A 23,345-nucleotide genomic window follows, 5' to 3' on the forward strand; every position below is an offset into this window, starting at 1 on the left:
CGAGGAGGCCAGACACCTCGCAAGAGGACTGAGCCCGATCGAACGCAAGGGGGAAGTCCCGTGAAGTCCGGCCGCCGTCCCGAGGCCTTCTAAACGCGTCTATCGTGGGAGGGAATGTCAGGACAGGCTAGGATTGTTTAAGATCTGGATAGAGCACCCTTCCCTTCTCCTTTTCTTTTAGAGCTTAGTGCACACACGCACACACACTACATACACATACACCTACACACGCACACCCAAGTCCTTACACGAGTCTAGGCCAAGGCTAGTCTAAGGCACCCGACAGTCAAGAAGGCAAGCGGGTCACAGGACCGTTGCAATCTGACTGCTGGGGAACTTTTATTTTGTTTTGTTTGCCCGAGACGCGATCGTTGGGTCGGCTCGCGGCGCCCTTTTCTGGCTGAGACGCGATCGTTGGGTCGGCTCTTGCCTAAAACTCTGCCCGGTGACGCGATCGTTGGGTCGGCCCGTGGCTCCCTTTTCACCCGAGACGCGATCGTTGGGTCGGCTCGTGGATTTCCCTTGGTGGCCGAGACGCAATCATAGGATTGGCTCGTTGCCTACAACTTTGCCCGGAGACGCGATCGTTGGGTCGGCCCGTGGCTCCCTTTTCACCCGAGACGCGATCGTTGGGTCGGCTCGTGGATTTTCCCTTTGGCTGAGACGCAATCATAGGATTGGCTCGTTGCCTACAACTTTGCCCGGAGACGCGATCGTTGGGTCGGCCCGCGGCTCCCTTTTTTTTTTCACCCGAGACGCGATCGTTGGGTCGGCTCGTGGATTTCCCTTGGTGGCCGAGACGCAATCATAGGATTGGCTCGTTGCCTACAACTTTGCCCGGAGACGCGATCGTTGGGTCGGCCCGTGGCTCCCTTTTCACCTGAGACGCGATCGTTGGGTCGGCTCGGTGCCCCGTAACTTTAGCTGAAACACCACCTGAGGTTGGCAGTAAGCGAAATATAAGTAGAACTAAAAAGAGAAATCCCCGCACGCCACAATGGATATTCTTGCCAAGAAGGAAGAGATCCCCAAATTGGATAAGTGGCTGATAAAGAAGGGAGATAATCCCTGGAAAAAGGGACTCTTTAATCAAGGCTCTGATCCCCTCCAATCCCTCAGAGACATTTTTGAAGAGGGTTGTAGCAACAAAACAATTAGCGCCGGCAAAAGAGATCTTTTTGCCGCGTGGGGCTTGTTTGAAGCCCTACGAGATAGCACTACCCTGAATAAGCAGCTCAAGGAACAGCTTGCCCAGAGGGAAGGGCAAATAGAGCAGCAAGAGGTGCAGATGGAAAGAAAGGAAAAAGAATTAGAGGCAAGCCTTAAGAAACATGCAGAGGTGCTGGAGGACGAGTTCCGGAAGCATACAGTAGAAAAGGAACTCTTGCTCCAGACCCATGCAGCAGAGACGGAGAAAATTCGGCAAAGCCATGAGGCAGAAAAGGCGGAATTACATAGGACATACGCCGCAGAAATAAATAGACTAGCGGGAGAAAATAATAGCTTGGACCTCGACCTGCAGCAGGCAAGTCGAACCATAGAAGAGGTCAAGATAGAGAAAAACACCCTGGCCTTAATACACCAAGATACCATAACAGCTCTAAAGAAAGCCCAAACGCAAATAAAAGCATTGAGCAAGGAGCTGGAGCAAACTAAAAACCGGAATGACAAACTGCAACATGCCGTTGAGATAGCCACAGAAACGGTGAAGAAAACCAAAGAGGCAGCTAATCATGAGGCGTGTAAAAAAGAAATTGCCTCATTGCAGCAGAAGTTAGACCGTAAAAATGCTCTTATAGCAACGGTCTCCCCATCCACCTTCTATGCTTTTTCGGACGAGGAAAGTGAGGATGAGGGAGAAATACAACCAGTTTCCCGGGTTTCGGAGCCATGGGGGATTACACCCGCCCCAATATACCCGGTGGTCACCCGACAAACCACCACTAAACAAGGGGGCGACACAGAAACTGTACAAATAACTAAGGAAGTTCAAGATTGGAAGATCGAGAACGTTAAAATGGCTTTTCAAATCCTCGGTCCATATAATAAAGAGACATCGGTACAATGGATGATGCAACTGAAACGGGAATACCCGGACATCACCATCAAGGAATTAAATCAGGTTCTGCGACTGGCCGCAGCGGGCCCAAATGCAGAAAAAGTAAGGGCCCAATTGGTGATCCCATACCCAGATACACTCACCACCCGGGAATGGATAGCTGAAATATTAGCAGTCACCTGGGAGGAAGAGAGCATTAAATATGTTTACAACCAGCTTGTACAGGGTCTGGATGAGGACCCCCTAATTTATCTATCAAAAAAACAGTTCCTAGCCGTAATTGCAGATGTAGTCATAGTAGATGAGGGAAAACCGCCCGATTATAATGACGAGGATTTTGTCCTTGATGTCATCCAAGGTCTTAATAGGACCACCAGACAGATGTTAGGACCCACCCATGCACACAACCCCGAGTGGGATCTCCTTCATTCTAACCTCAAGAATATCAGTAGATATATAGGTAAATATGGGCCTGATAAAAGGGGTAACAAGAAGGACCGCGCTAAGGAAGCCGTTAACACGGTTACTTATGCCAACAATGGGCCTCACTCTCAGTACCAGAAGAGGGAAGTTAATCCGGACCCCTATAACCCATTGCAGCCTCCAGTCAATCCTCCAACAGGACAAAATAAGCACACCCAAGGGCGGAACAACGGGAAACCGGCCAGGCAGAAGCCAGGAGCGGGGGGGGGAAACCCTAACTATCAACCAAGAGTCCCCCCTCCACCGGTGCAACCCACGGCCCCTTTTCCTCCTCCCGCAGTGCAACCGCACCCGGCCCCACAGCCTAACACAATGACGGGCCCTTATGGGGAGGCATATCAAGATTTACAGAATCAGAGTCGAGGGTACAAGCCTTCCTTTAACGGAAAGGCCGAGCGGACTCGTTTTTGGAATTCGCTATCGCCCGTAGAACAGACTCAGCGGAAAGCGCTCTGGAACTTTTTACTCCGTGCAGGGTGCGATATGACCAATATGGATCTAGCACCCACTGCACTTTTGATGGAAAGGCAACAACAAGTGATACAGGGGTGGGGAAATCAGCAGCCGTCTGCTCCCCCACCTTCGCCAACCCAATCTCATTTTGCGGCACCTCAAGGGTATGCACCGCCCGTAGCTGCAGTAGTTCAACATCCACCCCCTCCAATGCACCCCACTGTTCAGCTATATCCGGCTCCGATAGCCGCGGTCCAGCAGCAAACGGTCGTTAACAGTCCGGAATATGAGGAACAGGGTCTGCGCTAGGGGTGCCCGGGGCCCACTAATCTCCCCGAAGGAGTAGTGGCTAGACTTAAGCCAGACACTTGGGGGAGACCAATGGTAAAGGCGGGCATTGGGGCTCCAGGGAATATTAAACCTGCCACTCTACTAGTAGACACAGGAGCATCGATTAGTGTGCTCCATCCAACGCTAGTTACTCAAGGAACCCAGACAGATAACACTCTGGAACTGGCTGGGTATGCGGGAGGAAGCCATCTCTCCCACATCTGGAAAAAGATTCCAATCACAGTAGGGAGACTCAAAGCCACCATGAGAGCCTGTAATAATGCAGGAGAAGACGATGGGATGATTGGGGCTCCCTTCTTAAAGAAAAACCATTTAACGGTAGATTTAGCCAACGGACTCCTGTGGCACATCCCGGGAGGCCCGGACTTTATTAATGCTATACACCGATGTGCAGCTTTAAAGGCTCCCTTCCCTGTGTGTTCAGTAACGGGAGATCTATGGACCCTAAAGTTTCCCGGGGTATGGATTACTGACAAGGCGGAGTGTGGGACTGTGAGAAACGCTTGTGTTCTCATAGAAGGCAAAGATCCTCCTCCCCAGCGTCAGTACAAATACCCCGCGGAAGCGGAAACAGGGATAGGAAAAACAATTGAGGGTCTGTTGAAGTGGGACGTCATCCTCCCAATGCAGTCCATCTGCAATGCCCCCTTGTGGCCGGTCTTAAAGGCAGATGGAGTAACTTGGAGGATGACAGTGGATTTCAGAGCCCTCAATGCAGTGACTCCCCCGGTGGCCCCGGTGGTCGCCAAGTACAACGAGATAGTGGCAGCCATTGCAGCGGGATCTAAATTTTACAGCGTGGTGGACTTGGCCAACGCGTTCCACTCGATCCGCCTGCACGAATCTTGTTGGTATAAATTTGCATTTACCTTCCGCGGCCAACAATACGTGTTCAAGCGGACACCGCAGGGCTTCCATTCTAGCCCAAGCATTTGTCACGCGCATGTTGTACAGATGTGGGACCGACTGCTGCCCGGATCAAAGGATTGCGTGCTCAGTTATGTAGATGACGTGCTGATCCACGCAGAGACAGAGGAGAAGGTCCGGGAGGTCACGGAGGAGGTCCTCAACCTCATCCAAGAAACGGGCTTCAGAGCAAGCAGGGAGAAAGCCCAGCTAGTAAAGACCGAGGTGAAGTACCTCGGCATCACACTAGGAGCAGAAGGGAGAACACCGGACTCACAGAGAGTGGAAGTGATTTCCAAACTCCCTGCCCCCACAGACCCCCACTCACTAAGAGCTTTGTTAGGCACCTTTAACTTTTCCCGGGATTTCATCGAGATGTTCTCCGAGAAAGCCCGACCTCTTTATGAGCTCCTGAAGAAGGATGTGCAGTGGTATTGGGGACCGGAGCAGCAAAAGGCTTTTGCAGAGCTCAAAAATGACCTCGCAAAGGCTCCGGCGCTTGCCCATCCCGACGTTACCCAGCCGTTTTTCATTCAGCTGGCTATCTCGGAGCACAGTCTGGGGGCTACTCTGATCCAGAGACGAGCGGGATCGCAGAGGGTGGTGGCTTACGCCTCCAGGAACCTTACTTCCGTGGAGGAAAAATTCTCCCCCTGCGAGAAGGTCTGCCTCGCTCTGGTTTGGAGTTTAACCCATTGGGAGTTTATAATAGGAGGAGCAAGGGTGGTAGTTCAAACCACTCATTCCCCTCTTAAGTATATTCTCTCCGGGAAAGTTAAAGATGGGCAAGTTTCGAACCAAAGGATCGCCCAATGGACGCTGGCGTTAACTAATAGAGGGGTCGATTTCCAGAAGGAACAAAAGGAACCGCCCTCGCCCTATGGCCTTGTAGTTGAAGGGGAAGAGCATGAGTGTCCGCTGCCAGTGGTACAACATATACCCTGGCCAGTTAATGGAGGAATAACCCTAGCGGAAGCCCGACAACAAGAGCTTGTTTGTTGGTTTTGCGATGGGTCTTCTTTCCATGTAAATGGCTCAGCTCGAACCGGCTACGGCGCCATTAGAGTGCAGGATTCCCTAGTCCTTAAAGGAACCGTCCGCCCTCATTCTAGCCAAGCCGCAGAAGTGGAAGCAGTGCTAGCAATCCTCCAGTTCGAGCCTCTGGATGTTCCCCTAGCCATTTTTACAGATTCTCATTGGACGGTGCAGGCGATCACGGCCTGGCTGCCCATTTGGAAGAAACAGAATTGGCAGAATAGCGAGGGGAAAACAGTCGCGCATTCTCAGAAATGGCTGCAAATAGCGGAAAGAATAGAGGCGCGAACTGACTCCACCTACGTGACTCATGTTAAGGGACATCAGAGACAATATACAGAGGAAGGGATGTGGAACAATAGAGTAGACGCTATTGCCAAAGAAGCTGCATTCGCAGACAGCAATCCTTTCCGCTCACCCCCCACCTTTCCTTTACACCCGGTCACCACCCGGAACCAGAGCAAAGGGAGGGAAATCCTAATGGATCTGGGCGAGCTCCAGAAAGACGACCCAGAGATCCTGGAGCTTGCCAAAGCCCAAAAGGATGAAACGGGGAAATATACCATCATTCAGAAAGAGGGCATTTACTGGGCAGTAGATAGTCAGGGGGAGCAACACTGGATTGTACCCCTGCAGGTCAGAGGGGATTTAATCAAGTTTGTGCACGAGCAGGGACACCGCGGTGCAAATCTAACTTTGGAGCGGGTAAAGGAGACGGGCTGGTGGCCGGGCATGCGCCAGGAAGTAGCACAGTGGGTCAATAATTGCCTTGCGTGCGCTATGGTTAATGCCGACACATCAGGACCCAAAGCTCCCATCCAGCACCAAAGAATAGAGGGACCCTGGGCTCGTATACAAATCGATTTTATCGGCCCCCTTCCCCGCACAGCAAGAGGGAATCGATACTGCCTCACGGTGATCGATCCCTTCAGCAAATGGGTGGAGGCCTTCCCGTGTAAATATAATACTGCCGCTACTACTGCTAAAATTTTATTTAACCACCTATGGACGAGGTGGGGAATCCCGAGGGTCATGGACTCGGATTTGGGGTCACACTTCATCGGGGAGGTCACAAAGGAATTATGCAAAGCCTTGGGGGTGGAACAGCGGTTTCACATCGCCGGACACCCCCAAGCTTCAGGGGCAATTGAGAGGACTAACCGGACTATCAAGGAAGCCCTACGGAAAGTAGTGAAGTCCACAGGCAGGGATTGGGATGAAAAGCTACCCATTATCCTGATGGCGCTGAGGGGTACTACTGCAGTCCATGGTCACACACCGCATATGGTCATGACAGGAAGGAAAATGGTGTTGCCAGAAGCCTTCTGGCTCAAAACACAACTTCCATCTGACTGGATGCCGGTGGTTGTGAACGACGCATGGGTGCAATCGCTAGTCACGGAGGTCCACAATATTCACCTGGAGGTAGCTAAACAACTAGGAAAAACACAGCAAGCGATGGATCAGAGATTAGGATGGGTTAAAAACCCTCGAGTGTGGGATCCAGGCCAGCTGGTGCTATATAGGAGATTCTCGCAAAACGAGCACTCCCTAGAAGCCAAATGGTTAGGTCCAGTCCCGATAACATTGAGGATCAGCCCGGCAGTATACCAAGTAGAAATTCAGAAAAAGAACGGAGAAACCTGGCGAAAGTACTTCCATTGTTCCCAACTCAAGGAATGGAAGGGGACTGCGCCAGCTAACCCTAATCAGATCCAGCAACCTGAAGGGGCGACGCCGCAGAGAAGAGCCGAAATCCGACAAATCTCTGTCATGCCCTGCCCTGAACCGGTGGATTTTCCCTTAAGTGACACATTCCTCACCCTTGGTGTAACTTGAACAAGTCCAAGCATAGGAATAAGATTCCTGAGACAGACCTGTCCACAGTAATCTAGGGGGGGGGGAGTGCAGGAGAAAAAGAACTCAGAACACAAACATGTAATTTTAGAACTACAACAGTTTTTTTTTCTTTTCTTCTCTCCTGTGAAAATTGCTCCTTCCCTTTCCCCCTCTTCCCCAACCGTGTCTTAGTACTTTGACTCCTTCAAGCTTATAGATATAGCAAGAAGGGTCTACAGCGCAATCTTATCTTTTATTTTCAGGTACACAATATGGATTACCAGAATGTGAAGGTGAGATTTGTACAAACAATGATGTATGCGATGTATTTAGTGTTGATGTTAAGGCAGGAGGAATGTACAGCTGATAGAGCAGTATTGCCCACTATAGTCCCATTCTCTCATTGGAGATGTAAAACAAGCCTATATCCCAAGGAAATCATGCTGTGCAAAGTTATAAAGTCTAATTATGGGGGAAATGACAGCAGACTCCCCAGAAGCAGCTATGACTTTCGCAGCTGTGATGAAGAGTGGGTCAGACCACCTAATATGATTTTGTTATGTGCTGGGACCAGAATGTTAACGCAGGAACTGTACTGTTTTTCTCATGAGGACACCATGAGACCTCTAGTGCCAATGCATTGTGTTTATGTCCCAAAGGGCCCACGGAGATTAACAACAACTCCCACAATAACTCCTAGCGCTACTCCAGCCTCTAAAGGGTTTACTGAGGACATGGGGCCATACTGTGAAATTGCAATCGTGTCGACCGCAGTGTGGAGCGCAAAGAATCCTTTCAAATTTATATTATCAATTGGCTCTAGGATAGAAAAGCCGCTTGCGTTCTCAATACAGACACCTAGTGGAGAGACGCATCACTACCAGCTAACTGCATGGTCAAATAAAAATTGGATTGTTACTGATTCGGAGTTAGGGACACAGGGACCTCCTGACTGGTTTATAGTAATAGACCCTCTATGCCAGCGGGAGTCCGCGATGGGAATGAAATTCACCAAATTGGGCACCTTCAACACGGAGCTTCCATCGGAGGAAGGAAACTACACCCTCACAATAGGGAATTTTACCCAGCTCCAATTCAACCCTCTCATTCCAGACGCTGAGAGCACATTAAGTGCCAACTCTCACATAATTGGCTCCCATGTGATTAAGCGGGATATTAGGGAACAAGTTTTAATTCGGCCACAGATGGTATTAAAGGAAATCAGGGTCAGCCTGACGGGATTAAATACCATCGAAAAATTGCCACAATGTGCTCCCTACTTGGAGCCCAGTAAAAAGGGTTGGGAGGCTTGGCTGCAGTTATGGGTGGGGAACACGCCTCGCAGATTGAAACGATCTGTAGGAGACTGGGTTGCACCAGTTGCTGGAGGAGTAGCGGTTTTAGATTCTATAAATATAGAAACCCTCGCAAATAAATTTGCCTACGCTACCTCCTATATTTCCCAGCTGGGAAAACCCATTAATGACTCTTTCCACACCATCTCTGAAGTCCAGCATTCCATCAGCTCCATTTTAGTAAATTGGGAAAACCAAATTGAAAGAGATTTTGCCTTGCTGCTGAGAGGCACTCAATCACTACAATTGAATATTTCTTTAGCGCTGGCATGCACCCAGGCTCAAGCTATGAATTTAGCAGTAACCATGGGCATGATCAGACAAGCCACGGAGGGAAATATCCCCCTGGAAATCAAGCAGTTAATTAAGCCAGAAATTCCCACCCCGCAATTGGAATTGGAAGCCTGGTGGACTCTGGTGAATACATCTTTCTCAGTGGACAGGCAGGAATTGAGACTTCTCATCCTGATGCCCACTGCACAAAGGTTCTTTTATGTACACCCCGTTGTGCCACTGGGGCTGCAAGTGGGACCAACCGAAGTTCTGTATTCCTTGGACTCAGATAAATGGGCCAGGAATGAAAACGGAAGTTGGGAAGCTGTGGGTCTACAGGCATGTGTACACAAAGACAACCTGGGATTTATTTGTGATGAGCAGACTCTACAAACTCACCACCCCTGCGTGAACCCCTTAAGGGACTCCCCTCAAGAATGCAAATATGCGCTTAGGCAAGAGAACGCCTCCGCTTTTGTGTACTTGGGAAGAGGGTGTGCTTGCGTGAGGACGAATTGTGAGTACCTCATCATAAATACTTTCCACATCCAACCCATGCTCCCAGATGTAAACAGATGCTTCTGTAACTTATCTTCCATTGTGGGATGCGATATAGAATTCACAGTCCCCATATGGACTAGGGAAGAAATCCTGCTGGCCCCGAGTCTGTTCAAATTCATCCAGCCAGTTTTTCTGGGCATGGGGCTGCGGGCGATTAGATCCCTGCTGTCCCATCCCCTTTTAAAACAGACCTTGCAGGAAATTAAGAGGAGCGGAGACACAGCGTCCATGGTGGTTAAACATGATGGACAGGAAATCTCCGGGCTACTGACACAGATCAAGGACACGGGAAAGCATTCGTTCCTTGACGCGCTCCTTGGCTGGAGCCCTACTGGGTCAGCGATCCTTAACGTAGCCCTGCACCCTATTGTAGTCATTTTGGTCTTCCAGATTATACTCTGCATTGCAATAATTGTCTTGGGGTGCTGGCTGAGAAAGCAGCTCAAGAAGGTGGACGAGCTCCAAACCATGTGGAGATATCGTCCCCTCGTCATAGAAAAGCCCTAAGTACCGCCTTGAATCCCTTCCCCACTTGTGCGAGGGGGGGGGGAGCTCCCTTTCTTTGTTCCTTTTTCCAAGATCTTTCTTTTACTTGTAAGGGAGGGCTGTATAGCCCAAGGGAAAGGGAGAGGGGAGAAAGGCGACGAAACCGAACCGTGGAGTGAGGACCAGCAGTGGCAAGGTAGAGCTTGCAAGGGCTGCCATCCGAGGGTTCAGAAGTCTTCATTGGAAGACTCCCATCGGGTGCGTGCCCTGCTTTGCCACTTCAGGCTCCCATCTGAACCGGATCGCGCCAGGCGCGTCAGTTCAACAGGCCCACTGGGACCCCCGGTTTTGCAGCCCCACATGTTTAACAACAGCGGGGACCGGTCGGGTCACAGGCTAAAGCCGTCGGATCATCCCCCTCTGATGCCTCGATTCCACCAAGTAGCTAAAGGGTCACAACGAGTCAAATGAAAGCTCGGCCCAATATACGTTTTAATTCCCTACACCCTGTGTATGGGTTTGGAAAACTTCCCCCTCCTTGCTCACCCCTGGACAAGGCTTTAAGGGTAAAGACCCCACTGCCCCGTCGCTCCCAGATCACCCTGTATTTGGGGCATTTGCATAGATCTCTTCGGCACATGCTCCAACTTTCGGGATGGGAAACAGAGGACGATGGGAAGTGTAGTCCCCACAGCCCGTTTTTACATTATGCATGTCGGTATATGTCAGCCCCTCGCTCTGTTCCCATGGGGAGTTCTATCTTTTACCAAGTAAAGGGTGGGCTCGTTGGCCCAGGGGGAAGGGGTGAGAGGAAGCCCAAATTGAGCAGAACAAACTCAGGGCATTCTTGCAAGTGTTGGATCGCTTCTTGATGGTCTAGATAACAGTCCCACCAAGTGATCCATCACTACAAGGCCCAAAGTGACTCTGGGACAGAACCTGTTCTGACCCAGAGAGACTCCCAGCAGTCCAGTGTTTGAGCTCTGTGACTCTTCCGGCGCTCCGTGATCCTGAAGGAACACAGGGAACGGAGAGGGGAAGAAGTTGCAGACGCTCAAAGCATCAGGAACCTGGCGCAGCCACTGTTCTGACCCATTGGGACGCCTGAGCGTGCAGCCCTTACCCACATAACTGTGGAAGGGACTCAGGCTGTGCATGGGCACCCGAACCGAGGAGCTTAGGAAAGGCCACCTCCCCCGGGCACCCTGGGTCCGCCAGCTACCTTTTTAGATTAAAAAGGCAACGCGGGCGAAGAGCAATCTTGGAGCCAATACACCTGAATTATGGCCCGTTCACAAGCCACTATTCCCACAAGGAGCGGACCGAACCCAGGTCCATATATTTGATAAATGTTTTATAATATCCTACTCCCAACATGCCTTAGGCTTAGTTCATCTGCATAAATAAACCATGCGCATGCACTAACCAAAAATGCTGGATTGGGGACATCTGGGACTTAGAGTTCTAACACCCCATGTGGGTAAGGAATTATTGCTATTAAGATTTGTCTGTCTTTTACCAGAGAAGGTTGGGCCGCCGAAGCAGCCCGAGGGTTAAAAGAGGGCAGGCACTGACACTTGCCCTCCGGAGCGCGGAGCTCCAGCTAAAAGTTCCGCCCACCTAAGGGTCTCAGGGGGCCAGAACAGACTCTGCACCAGGTGCCATACTTGCAGGGGCACCCTGAGTTTGTAAAGGCGCACACGAAACCAGGCAGAATGCTTGAACTCGGCCCCCACCGGGAACGCCAAACACACCGAAGCACCTTCAAGTCACGGTGACTCTGGCTTTCCCCCACCAGAAAGGAGTGCCCAATAATAGGAATACCGCTGAAATTAAAACTCAAACCTTTTGGGGTGATTTTGAATAAAGGGGGTGCCCCACAATGGCCCCAGGGACCCATTTCAAGGCAAAAGAGTATTTGCATATGTGCCTCCCACTTGGTTTGCTTAATGAACTGAATATCCTCCTTGCCTGACGCCTCTGTAAACCGCCCTGTCTGCCAGTAGAAGGCAGCGCTCAGCGGAAGACATGACGTGTCAGTCTACCCGTTGTCATCTCCCGGGCGGGAGAAGGGACGGAAGATGGGATTTTGGCCGACCAGCCATGTTTATATGTATGTTTGTAAGATGTTATGAATCTATTTTTGACCAAAAGAAGGGTGCCCACCCTTTTCGGGGGGCTGGGCTCAAAAATTAGAGCAGGCTTTTGGAGAAATTGCGAGGCCGAACCAGGGAGTGTGGAGCTGGAGGGAGCGAGAATCGAGTTAGCCCTTTTACGAGCTATCTCATCAAGCTTTCCCAAGAAGCATCTCCCTGGCGGAAGGCCTCTCCTGGTGGTGTAGGCTCGGAGAAGCCCACCCAAAGGAGTAACTGGCCGCACTCAAAACCCTCCTCACCATGGTTTCCATCGCATGGTCAGGTTAGCGTGAGGGACGGGAAGAAAAAGAAAAACCCCCACGCTGCTTTGCACAGGGTCATTTGCATCTCCCACACCCACCAATAGACTACTGGCACCACATTAAGGGCACGACCCCACAGGAAGTGGGAACCTCCAGGCAACGCAGAACCCTCCCCTGCCAATCCAAACTTTGATTGACAGACAGAGACCCTTAGGTTGAGTGTCAATGGGAACCTAAGTTTTCCTTATGTGTTTGTTTTTGCTTATGTTCTATCTTTTACCAAGTAAAGGGGGAGTCCCCCCCTCCCAGTCAGGGAGGGACTCCAATAGGCCCTAAAAGAGAACCACGCTTAAGCGGGTTCTCCGGAGCCCAAACGGGCTCCCGATTAAAATATGGGAAGCGATCCCTGGGTCTACTTCCCCGAACCTACACACCAGGAGAGGCCTTTCCGTGGCCACACTCCCCGGTTCGGGTTGTAGACCCATGGGTCCGCACGTCCATCGTATACCTTTCCCCCTATGCCAAACCTACAGGGCATGGGAGCGGACTCACTTTAAGATTGAAGAGAGCAGTCCGGAGCCAAACGAGAAAGGGCTGCAAAAGTATAAGGAACTATGACTGTGTATTAGTATTTTGCCTGGAAAGTTTATTATTGTGCTAGAACTGTATAAACTTGGACAAAAGTCTGTAAAAACCTCTCCCAGAACCCTTTGTCCATGACATTTACATAAATATACAGGAAACTCCTTCTGACAGGGTCTCCCCAGTCCATGTGAACGGGCCCCCGACCGGGTCCGAGCAGGATCGGAGGCCTCCGTGTTGGGCATGCTCCATGGGTGACTTGACTTCACTATGGGCAGCCTGGATACAAGGGGGGGGGTGGGATATCCGCCGCAGACTCCTCGGCGCCGCCAGCCTCCTCCCCTCCAGAAGGAGACTACAGACAAGCCAAACGAGAAGGGAAACCTCCCCTTCTCCCCAGCGTGGAAGTTATCGAGGGGGGGAGAAGAAGACCGAAGACCAAAAAGGTCAGACAGATGAATTATGTACTAGCATAGTGATAGGGTTTGTGTTTTATCATATGTATGAAATATAACCCAGTGATTTTTAATGACTTGCCTTGGGAATCCGTGTATAATATGAAATGCTTATTGCCTGTCTAATCAATTATGGCAGCCTAGCCGGTCTAGACTGCACACATGATTTCTGCTTTTAAGTAACCTTTTATTCGAATACCTTGTATTTGGAGATTTACCATGTGTTTTTTTTTTTATGGATTTTAATAATGCTATACTCTGCTTTTAAGTAACCCTTTAAATTTAAATACTTTGTATTATGAGATTTTATTATGTGCCTTTATGAATTTTAATACTGTTATATGAACCCTTGGTTCAGATACTGTGTATTGTGAAATTTTACTATGTGTTTTAATAATGCTATATGAAATATTGAATATGTACAATGTATCCCAGAAGGCCTCCCTGTAAGCACGAACGCCAAGGAAGGATCTGATGGCCCATTGGCATTTTTAAATTATGTTTTTGAGTAGTTTTAAGATAGTGGCTCCAACCTTTTTTTTTAGGTAGCCGGTATTCCCTAGTAGACACCCCACGCTTCAAGGGCTTACCGCCCTCTCACCGAAGCCCCGTTTTGTTTGTTATCAGTTGTACCTACGAGACTTTGCCACTAGACGGTGACGTCAGTCTCGAGGGGGGGAACTGTGAGAAAATGACCCCTCTGTCACAAGCAAGGTTGCCAGGGCGCCTGGAGAAGCAAGCTTGCATCCGCCTGGCCAGTGAATGCGAGTTAAGCTACCCAGGAACTACATAAGACTCCAGTGTACCTATTAACAAGTATATGAGCGCTTGAGTCAGGCACAGAGTGTCTGCAGCCGCGTTCTAACTTTTCCCCGCCATCGCGTGGAACCCGCCATGGCAAGGAGGAGGCTACGCCGCCACGGAGCCGTCCAGGCGAACGGTGTGAAGCGTTAAGCATGGAAACCACTGTGTTTTGCTTACACCACATGTAGCCATCTTCCTGCCTGGTTGGGCTTCATTCCTTCTATGTGGGAACCTCACGTACACACCTTGAGTCATTCCTAGCCCGCAAGCAACCCACTTAGTTTATGAATGGATTAATGGCTCCACTATTAATCCTGATTGCCCAGTGGTTTCCTAAACAACTGTCTTCACCCCGGAGAGTTGAGAAAGAGGAAGAATCCCTCCTGATACCATCAAGCCTTTTTGTCTACACCGGAATACCTAGGTGCATATCGGATTCTCTATTGTCCCTTTCCCAGTTAATCCCATCTCCTCCCAATCACCCAGTCATTCCCACATTGATACCAACGGAGCCGCCCCAGGCCCTGTCGCAACCTGGAAGTTTCCAGGATGCCCAGGATGAAGGTGATGTTCATTGGTTGAAGTACACACCCAATCAGGTGTCGCCATTGACCCACCATTGGTCCAGCCGATGTCCAGCCTTCTTGGTCATCAGCAGAACCTCCCATTACCACTCCCAGTCACCTCCCATCCCCTCAGGACTAAGGTGACTCTATATAACCTGTGGACTAGCTACCCACAGGTGTGCCTTCTACTCAGTAAACCCCCATTCCCGCTGGGTAGTAACACCCCCGATTCCTGATCAGTTTCGGGACCTTTCCCCCATTTCCTCATTCGTCGCCATCGGAGCCTTCCATTGGAGTCTGCGAGAGGTAGTATTGCCCTGTATGTCCATTCCTTTATGTTCCCCTATCGATCTCTCTATTTTTCCTAGACCTGTATGAATGTGTGATTGATTTTATACCTTGTGTGAACGAACTATTGTTTCAAATAAACCACAATTGATTTTATTAAATTAGAGTCCTTTATTGAGCATTGACTCTCTGAACGGTTGAGCCTGGTATACAATTGATAACAAAGATTCCTTTTTGGGGCTAACTGTCTCTCAGCCTAATTCCCCAACTTTATTTTGAGAGCGGTTTCCCTAACATTAATCCACTAAAATTCTCTTTTAACAAACATGTAATCTATTTATTTTTCTTTAGATATGTACATTATATATCTATGCACACACAAAATCACAAAAAGAGATCTAAATAGTTTAAAACCACAAACCAGCTGTAACATATAAAAATAATACTTCTTATTTTAGTTTTCTTGCCTCATAATTCTACAACCTCCTCATACGTAGTGTCTTTTCTTCAGGAACAGATACAAATTCATTTTGACTCCAGATCCATTTTGATGACTCCTGTGCACAGTTCCATAAAACAGTACCACTAACAATTAAAATAAAATACAAATGTTTATCATTGTATTGGGTGTGTTATCTTCTTTGAAAATTCAGTACTAGGCATGGGCACAATCAGGGGGGATAGTGGTTCATGTTGGTTCATGGTTTGCATGGTTGCCCAAACCAGTTTGTGGTTCTTTGGTTTGTTTGTTTTGGGAGGTACAAAACTCACTAGGAGCCTTCATCAGGCTCTTCTCCACCCTCCTTCCAAGTTTGGTGGAGATTGGATTTGGAATGTCCAAATTATGCCTTATATTGGGCTTTTAGGTATTTTAAAGCTATTATGGATGTTGCTTCAAGGTTAATTCTATATTTTGCATAGTTAGGATTAAGGGTATACTCTACCCTTTTACATTCTGCATCAAACCATGGTTTGTGTGATCCAGTTCTTTGGTTTAAAGGCCCCAACTTAACTCTTTCAATTGCTTCTGTGTCTCCCTTGAAATTAGATTATATTCCTCTAGGCAGGTATCAATATTGACTGCATTCACCAATCGGTGAAGGGTGTTATTAGCAGACTCAGAGGACAAAAAAAAGACCCATCCTCTTTTCCAAAGAGGTTGTCCATTTACGGCGATTGTAGCTAGGGCCATCTGTTGGATTTAGCCTAGTGTTATGGGATTTACCATAATGCATGACTAGCTCTTGTAAATCAGTTTTTAGGACTAGAGGCAAATGGTCGCTATCACAATATGGAGCAACTTAAAAATGCTCTATGTGGGGAACCACCTCCTCTGATGCCATGATGTAATCAATGACACTCGTTCTAATGCCCGACCAATATGTGAACTCTGCTGGATGATCGCTAGGCAGGGACCCAAGTTCGGTGGAGATTGGATTTGGAATGTCCAAGTTATACCCCTCCCAAATGGTATTAGCCTTGCTACCTTAGCATAAGACCTCTACCTGTGACCCTGGAGAGCTTCTGCCAGTCTGAATACACAACACTGACCCTAGCAAACCAATGATCTGACTCATTATAAGGCAGCTTCATGTGCATTTTATATGTCCCATGATTCCTCTCTTCCATCTGTAGGGATCTAACCACTACCATATTCTTATTTTCTAGCAAGACCTGATGCACAATGTTGACCTGGCTGGGAACGCCAAAATACCTGAGACAGAATACTGTCTGGGGTGAACCATGGTAGGGGATGGGGAAGAGGAGAGCTATTGGTATTCTGTCAACTCCTGAAGTAATTGTTCTCTGATAGCAGTTGGCTGAAATCGCTACAGATTTGGAAAACTTCTGTGGCAGGTGTGAATGATTATTTTATCTCTGAATCAGAGATTAAGCACAATGTGTACAACGGAAACACAACATTTGGGAAAGAATAAGAACATAAGAGAAGCCATGTTGGACCAGGCCAATGGCCCATCCAGTCCAATACTCTGTGTCATACAGTGACCACAACTCAGGTGTCATCAGGAGGTCCACTAGCGGGGCCAGGATCATGTTTATATGTGTTTAAAAAATTGTCTACCTATTCATCTATTCTTATCTCATTATCCTATGTTTTGGAACACCTTTCCTATTATGTAATTCTGGGACTTTCCAGTCTAGAAACACATGGCTAAGGGGAGAAAATATATACCTAGTACTGCTCATATAGCTATCACCTTAAGCAGAAATTAAAATTAAAATAGAAAAGGTTATTTCCCTGATATTTAATTTTTGCTCCTATAAATTTTGCCACTTAAAGAGTGACAAGATCATTTGTGTCCGATAAGTAAGTTAGTAATGGGGTAATAGCCAGTTTGGTGTAGCAGTTAAGTGCATGGACTCGTATCTGGGAGAACTAGCTTTGATTCCCAACTCACAGCTGCTGGAATGGCCTTGGGTCATCCATGGCTCTTGCAAAGTTGTCCTTGAAAGGGCAGCTTCTGGGGAGAGCCCCACCTACCTCACAGGGTATTTGCTGTAGGGGAGGAAGATAAAGGGGATTGTGAGCTGCTCTGAGCTCTGATATTCAGAGTGAAGGGTGGGATATAAATCCAATATCATCAACTTCTCCTCCTCCTCTTCCTCTCATATTAAGCAGTTCTGTATTTTCAAGTAAAAGGGTGATTAAATTAGCCCTCAACTCATTGTATATAGGACGCTCTATAATCATGTGCTCAATGGTTTCTGCTTTGTCATATGAACATCTTCATGTTCTATTTGCATATGGTACATTCTTATATCTGCCTTCCAAAATCACCAAGGGATGGATGTTTATAAAATTATGTGTGGTGCAGACATAAGGATAGAGGGAGACTCCCCTCCTCCCCATAATATTAGAACTTGGAGGCACTCAATATAATGACTGGGAAATAGGTTCAGGACAGACAAAAGGAAACACTCTTTACTATAAGAGTAATTAAACTGTGGAATTCACTGCCAGGGGAGGAAGTGATGCCCATCAGCATTGATAGCTTTAAAAGGGGAGTTCAACAGATTCATAGGGAAGAGGTTGATTAGGGGCTACTAGTCATGCTGAATAAAGGGAGACTTCATCTACAGAGGAAGTAAACTTCTGAAACCCAGTGCTGGGAGGTAACAGCAGGGGAGGGTGCCAGTCTCTATGGCCCATTCGCCCTCCAGGGCAACTGGTTGGCTGCTGCGTAAAACAGGATGTTGAACTAGATGGACCACTGGTCTGAACCACCATTGCTCTTCTTGTATTTTTATCCCAAACTTGCTCCCAGGGGCTAAAGACAGAATGTACACAAGTCACTCTGCTTTTATAACAACACTGAGGTAGAACGATTAACTTAAGGCTGCCATTAAGCGTCATGACTAAATGAAAACAAGAAAGGAGAGGATGTTCACTTTACATTTGCAAAAGGCTTTAATACTAACCTTCTGGAAACACACATACACAACACTGCACAGTTGACTCCATGCTGATCACCCCATAAGACAAGCGTTACTAAGAACGGCAGCCCAGGAACGTGTTCTAGAAACATAGTTATGTTATGTCCGAGACCATAATGACAATTCTGGCGATACCAACAGAACCAATACAATGTGTAAGTGTGTTAACAGTGGAATGCCCATCTCCCCTTAGGACCTTTGTGGAAAATGCATGCCTGTCTGCTTATGACAATAATACTGGCAGGGAGGTGGATGTTCCAGAGGTGGTGACCATGTTAGTCTCTTTTAGCAAACAAAACAGAAGTACAGTGACACCTTAGAGATAAACAACATTTATTTCACTTTGGGCTTTTGTCAGCCAGAGTTCATTACCTCAGATACAATAAAAAGAAAGAAAATCATTTGCCTCATTTTAAGAAATATGCAGAAGGGGAGAGGGAAAGGGGCAGGAGTGAAGAAAAGAGGGGGCTGGCAGCATAAATCAGGTATGAGTTTATTAGTTATACATAATGGATGGTGAAGGAGGTCAGAGGTTCCAGCTCATGCACATTAATAGGCATTCCGCTCTATACACCCAAGGATGTATCCAGCTAGCTCAGTAGCACATAACATGAATTGCAGGGGTGATGCAAGCCCAGATGTGTATTTGTATCCACAGCAGGGCTGTTTTTGTAGAAAAAGCCTAGCATGAACTCATTTGCATATTAGGCCACACCCTTCGGTGTCACCCTTGTTCCACACAAGGCTTTTTGGTAGAGAACAGAGGCTTTGCTCTGTAGCTTCTGTGCAACTGAGCAAGCCTGCAAAGCAAGCGGTGATGCAGAAGGAAGCAAAAGAGAGAGAAGGAAGCAGATGACCGTGAGCTGCTCGCGGGCTTGATAGGATCCCTCCAGGGGCCTGATCCAGCCCTCGGGCCACACATTTGAAACCCCTGGCCTAGAACATCTCTCTTCTGTTCTCCTTGTACAATCCCACAGAAGCAAAGTCTGTGTAGGGTCTTATTTCTGAGCTCCTGCCTACCATTTAGGAGGACTGTAATAAGCAACTTTCTACCGCCTGCTAGAAGACCGTCATTGGAGCTCTCAGAATTAACAGCACAAACCCTGAACCTCATTTTATGCTCCCAGAGTGATTTTGTGCCTCTGGACCATTTTCAGGAATGCCTGTTTTACATCCTTATTCCTTAGACTGTATATCATGGGGTTGAGCATGGGAGTGACAACACTATAAAACAAGGAGACAATTTTGCCGTGCTCCAATGAGTGGCTTGACCTAGGTCTCACATACGTGAGCATAGCACTGCCATAGAACATAGCCACCACAATCATATGGGAGGCGCAAGTAGAGAAAGCTTTGCATCTGCTCCGGGAAGAGCGTATCTTCAAGATGGCTGCTAGGATGCAAGCGTAGGTGGCCAGGATGAATGAAAAGGGACTCAGGATGACGAGGACCCCAATCACAAACACTATGATTTCATTGAGGTGTGTGTCTGCACAGACCAGTTTTAATAGAGCCAGGATATCACAATAGAAGTGGTTAATCACATTGGGGCCACAATAAGGCATCTGCAGGGTCTGGACTGCATGGACCATGGCAAAAAGAAACCCAGAAATCCAAGCTGATGCTGCGAACTGGACACAAGCTCTGTGGTTCATAATATCTGTGTAGCGTAGAGGATGGCATATCGCAACGAACCGATCATATGCCATTACTGCCAGAAGGACACATTCGGTAATACCCAGGGCCAGGAAAAGGTAGATCTGAGCCCCACAACCAGCAAATGAGATGGTCTTCTTGGGGCTCCAGAGGTTGGCCAGCATCTGAGGGACGGTGCTGGTGGTGTACCAGATGTCCACAAAAGAGAGGTGGCTCAAGAAGAAATACATGGGCGTATGGAGATGAGTTTCCAGCCAGATGAGGGTCAGGATGGTCAAGTTGCCTGCTAGAGTGATGCTGTAGACCACGGTGAAGATCCCAAACAGGATTAGACGCATCTTGGGACTACTGGAAAGTCCCAGCAGAAGAAATTCTGTCACCGTGGATTGATTTCTCATCTCCTGCTGCTGCTGCTGAATGAAGGGAAGAATAGACACCATGTAAAATGCGTTGGCTGCCAGCATGAGCCCTTTTCGGTTGTTAAGATTTTGGGGGCCCTTCCTTGCATGCTGCCCTGGCGTGGATAGCCCAGCCTAGCCTGATCTTGCACCCCAAAATAAAGAGGCAGACTCAGTATTTGGGTAACTAAAGGGCCACTTTATTTAAACAACAACTGAAGCAGCAAGGGCAATCTTAACGTAATAGGTCAAGCCAAGGGTCAACCCTAAACCCTTCCGTGTCCCATCTAGGGCAAGCCACCCTGCCCATGGCATGAGCCATCCAAGGTATGGCTTATACCTAACCAGACAGGTATTAATCAGCTCTCCCCTTCTCAAGCTCCAACTTCCCAAAACCATAAAGCTTGAAGGAAGTAGTTGTTCTAGGGTGTTTCCCCACATAGTCTACATTCACAGCTGTGAGCCATGAGCTACAGTACAGCCAACTACCTGATCCTGATAGACCACTTGCACCCCAAATAGGGATGTGCCACAGGTGCTCACCTTTTCATTCTCCTTGCCTCCAACTCTCTCCTGCTATTACTAAGGCCAAGCTTCAGCTTAGGCACTTGTGCCCACCGGATGGCCCAGTGCCATTCACAGCCCTTGCTGCAAGTCTTCTATAAAGACCCTGTTACTCTTTTCAGACAAATGAACACCATCCACTCTATACAGGTTGTCCAATTCAGCCCATATATCCAGATGTGCCAAGTAAACTCCTAACTCGCCCTCCAGGGCCTTCTGAAGTGCCCTGTTTGCCTTCTGTCTGGCTCTCTCAATCCCAGAAGGGTCCCATGCCTTCCGCCATATTCTGCATGGCAGCATTGCAGACCACAAAATCAGGACTCCTGGCCACCTGCTCTGGATAAACCATAAGTCCTCTTGGGCCTGCAGCGAAAGAGCCTTCCCTTTCACTAAACCAAGGTCAACCAAGGTATGGGCTGGGTTGCCATCAATATGCTAACCACACCCAGCTCTATCTGCTTATGGACGGCCGGCCCGCTTGCGCCCCAGATAATCTGGACCGGGCGTTACAGGCAGTGGCTAGGTGGCTTAGGCTGAGCAGGCTGAAGCTGAATCCGGCGAAGACAGAGGTCCTTTGCTTGGGTCGCTGCGGCCCGGGAGGGGAAATCCCCCTACCAGCTTTTGACGGCGCGCCGTTGACAGCATCGAGCAGGGTCAAGAGCTTGGGGGTACTATTGGAGCCTTCACTGACGATGGAGGCTCAGATAGCAGCCACTGCCAAGTCCACTTTCTTTCATCTTAGGCGGGCGAGGCAGTTGGCCCCCTTCCTGGAGCGCGACGACCTAGCAACAGTGATTCATGCTACGGTCACCTCGAGGCTGGACTACTGTAATGCCCTCTACATGGGGCTACCCTTGTGCCGGACCCGGAAACTGCAGCTAGTGCAGAACGCCGCTGCCCGGCTGCTATTAGGGCTCCCAAGATGGGAGCACATACGGTCGGGGCTCCGGGACCTGCACTGGCTGCCAGTAACATTCCGAGTCCAGTACAAGGTGTTGGTCATTACCTTTAAAGCCCTATATGGCCTAGGACCTGCCTACCTTAGGGACCGTCTCTCCCCACATGTTCCCCAGAGAGTACTACGGTCGGGTTCACAAAACCTGCTGGTAATCCCCGGGCCAAAGGAGGCCCGTCTAAAATCCACCAGGGACCGGGCCTTCTCAATAACGGCACCTTACTGGTGGAACCAGCTGCCGGAGGAGGTGCGGGCCCTGCGGGACCTAGGACAGTTCCGCAGGGCCTGTAAGACAGCCCTCTTCCGGCAGGCCTATAACATCTAACTGACAATGAGGATACCTTCTGAATGGAACAAAAATGCACCTACAGACCGCTGGTTTTTATTTTTATTTGTTTTATTAATTATGGTTTAAATTGTATCTGTAAATGCTTTTAAATTGAATCTGTGTAAATTATTATGTTGTAAGCCGCCCTGAGACACTCCGGTGAGAAGGGCGGGATATAAGTCTAAATATAAGTAAATAAATAAATAAATAAATAAATTCTCCCCTGTTGCAAGAAAGATTACAATTGGTTCATTCAGGGTGTTTTTGTAGAAAAATACGTGGTGGAGCTCATCCAGGGATTGTTATGCAGCTGCACCTACTATTCAATGGACAAGGAGGTGGAACTCTCAGAAGGAGGAGGAGGAACTGTCAGAAGGAGGAGGTGGAACTCTCCGAAGGAGGAGGAGGAACTCTCAGAAAGGTTCAGGAGCTGTGCTCCTGTGAGCTCCCACTGAATCTGAGGCCTGGGTTCATTTATTTCACACTCCCAAAGTGAATGACCAAGATGTGAGGCGGAGGGTCCTTCCTTCCCTGAAAGGGCAGTGGCAAGATCCCAAGTACCAGGGACTCCGGCTGCCCTGCCACTCCACTATGCCCCACTCTCTAGGGCCCAGCTGGAAACTAACCGGCATCTGTTTGGCTTGATGGGCTACCCAGAAAACCATGCTGTGCCCGCAGATGAGGATTCTTTGCCTCTCCTTGTTAACCACAGCACCTAAAAGAAGATACAGTTAACATCCCAACCAACAATTCAGCTGCCCGACTGAGGAAAACCCTTTTCAATTAAGGGAAAACAAGGGGACGCATATAAGAGTGGTATGCAGAAGACAACCAGTGGCCAACCTGCTGAATTGCCAGGCCACAGTATCCCAAAGCTGCCATAGCAGAGGCAGCACCAATCCTGAAAAACTCCTCCAAACCTGAGCTTTTCCAAAGCACAGGTTGTTATTGCCCAAAACTGGTAATTTTAAGATCTGCTCCCTAGTGGCTATGGTGAGATCATCCCCCAGAGGCATACCAGAATTGCCAAAGGATAGGGCATGAAATGGGACTGACCCATATGGCATTGAGCAATGAGCTGGATAACCTCATGC

At 48.6% G+C, this 23,345-nt stretch overlaps 1 protein-coding gene across 1 annotated transcript; it reads right to left on the reverse strand.

Annotated features, from left to right (window-relative positions):
* Nucleotides 1-19,465: 19,465 nt before the first annotated feature.
* LOC132570070 (olfactory receptor 2A7-like) lies at nt 19,466-20,419 on the reverse strand. The gene has a single exon (XM_060236511.1). It carries the CDS (start codon nt 20,402-20,404, stop codon nt 19,466-19,468), a length of 939 nt encoding a protein of 312 aa, XP_060092494.1. The 5' UTR covers nt 20,405-20,419.
* Between the last annotated feature and the right edge of the window lie 2,926 nt (nt 20,420-23,345).

The sequence above is a fragment of the Heteronotia binoei genome, chromosome 4, assembly GCF_032191835.1.
Source record: "Heteronotia binoei isolate CCM8104 ecotype False Entrance Well chromosome 4, APGP_CSIRO_Hbin_v1, whole genome shotgun sequence".
NCBI classification, from domain to species: domain Eukaryota; kingdom Metazoa; phylum Chordata; class Lepidosauria; order Squamata; family Gekkonidae; genus Heteronotia; species Heteronotia binoei.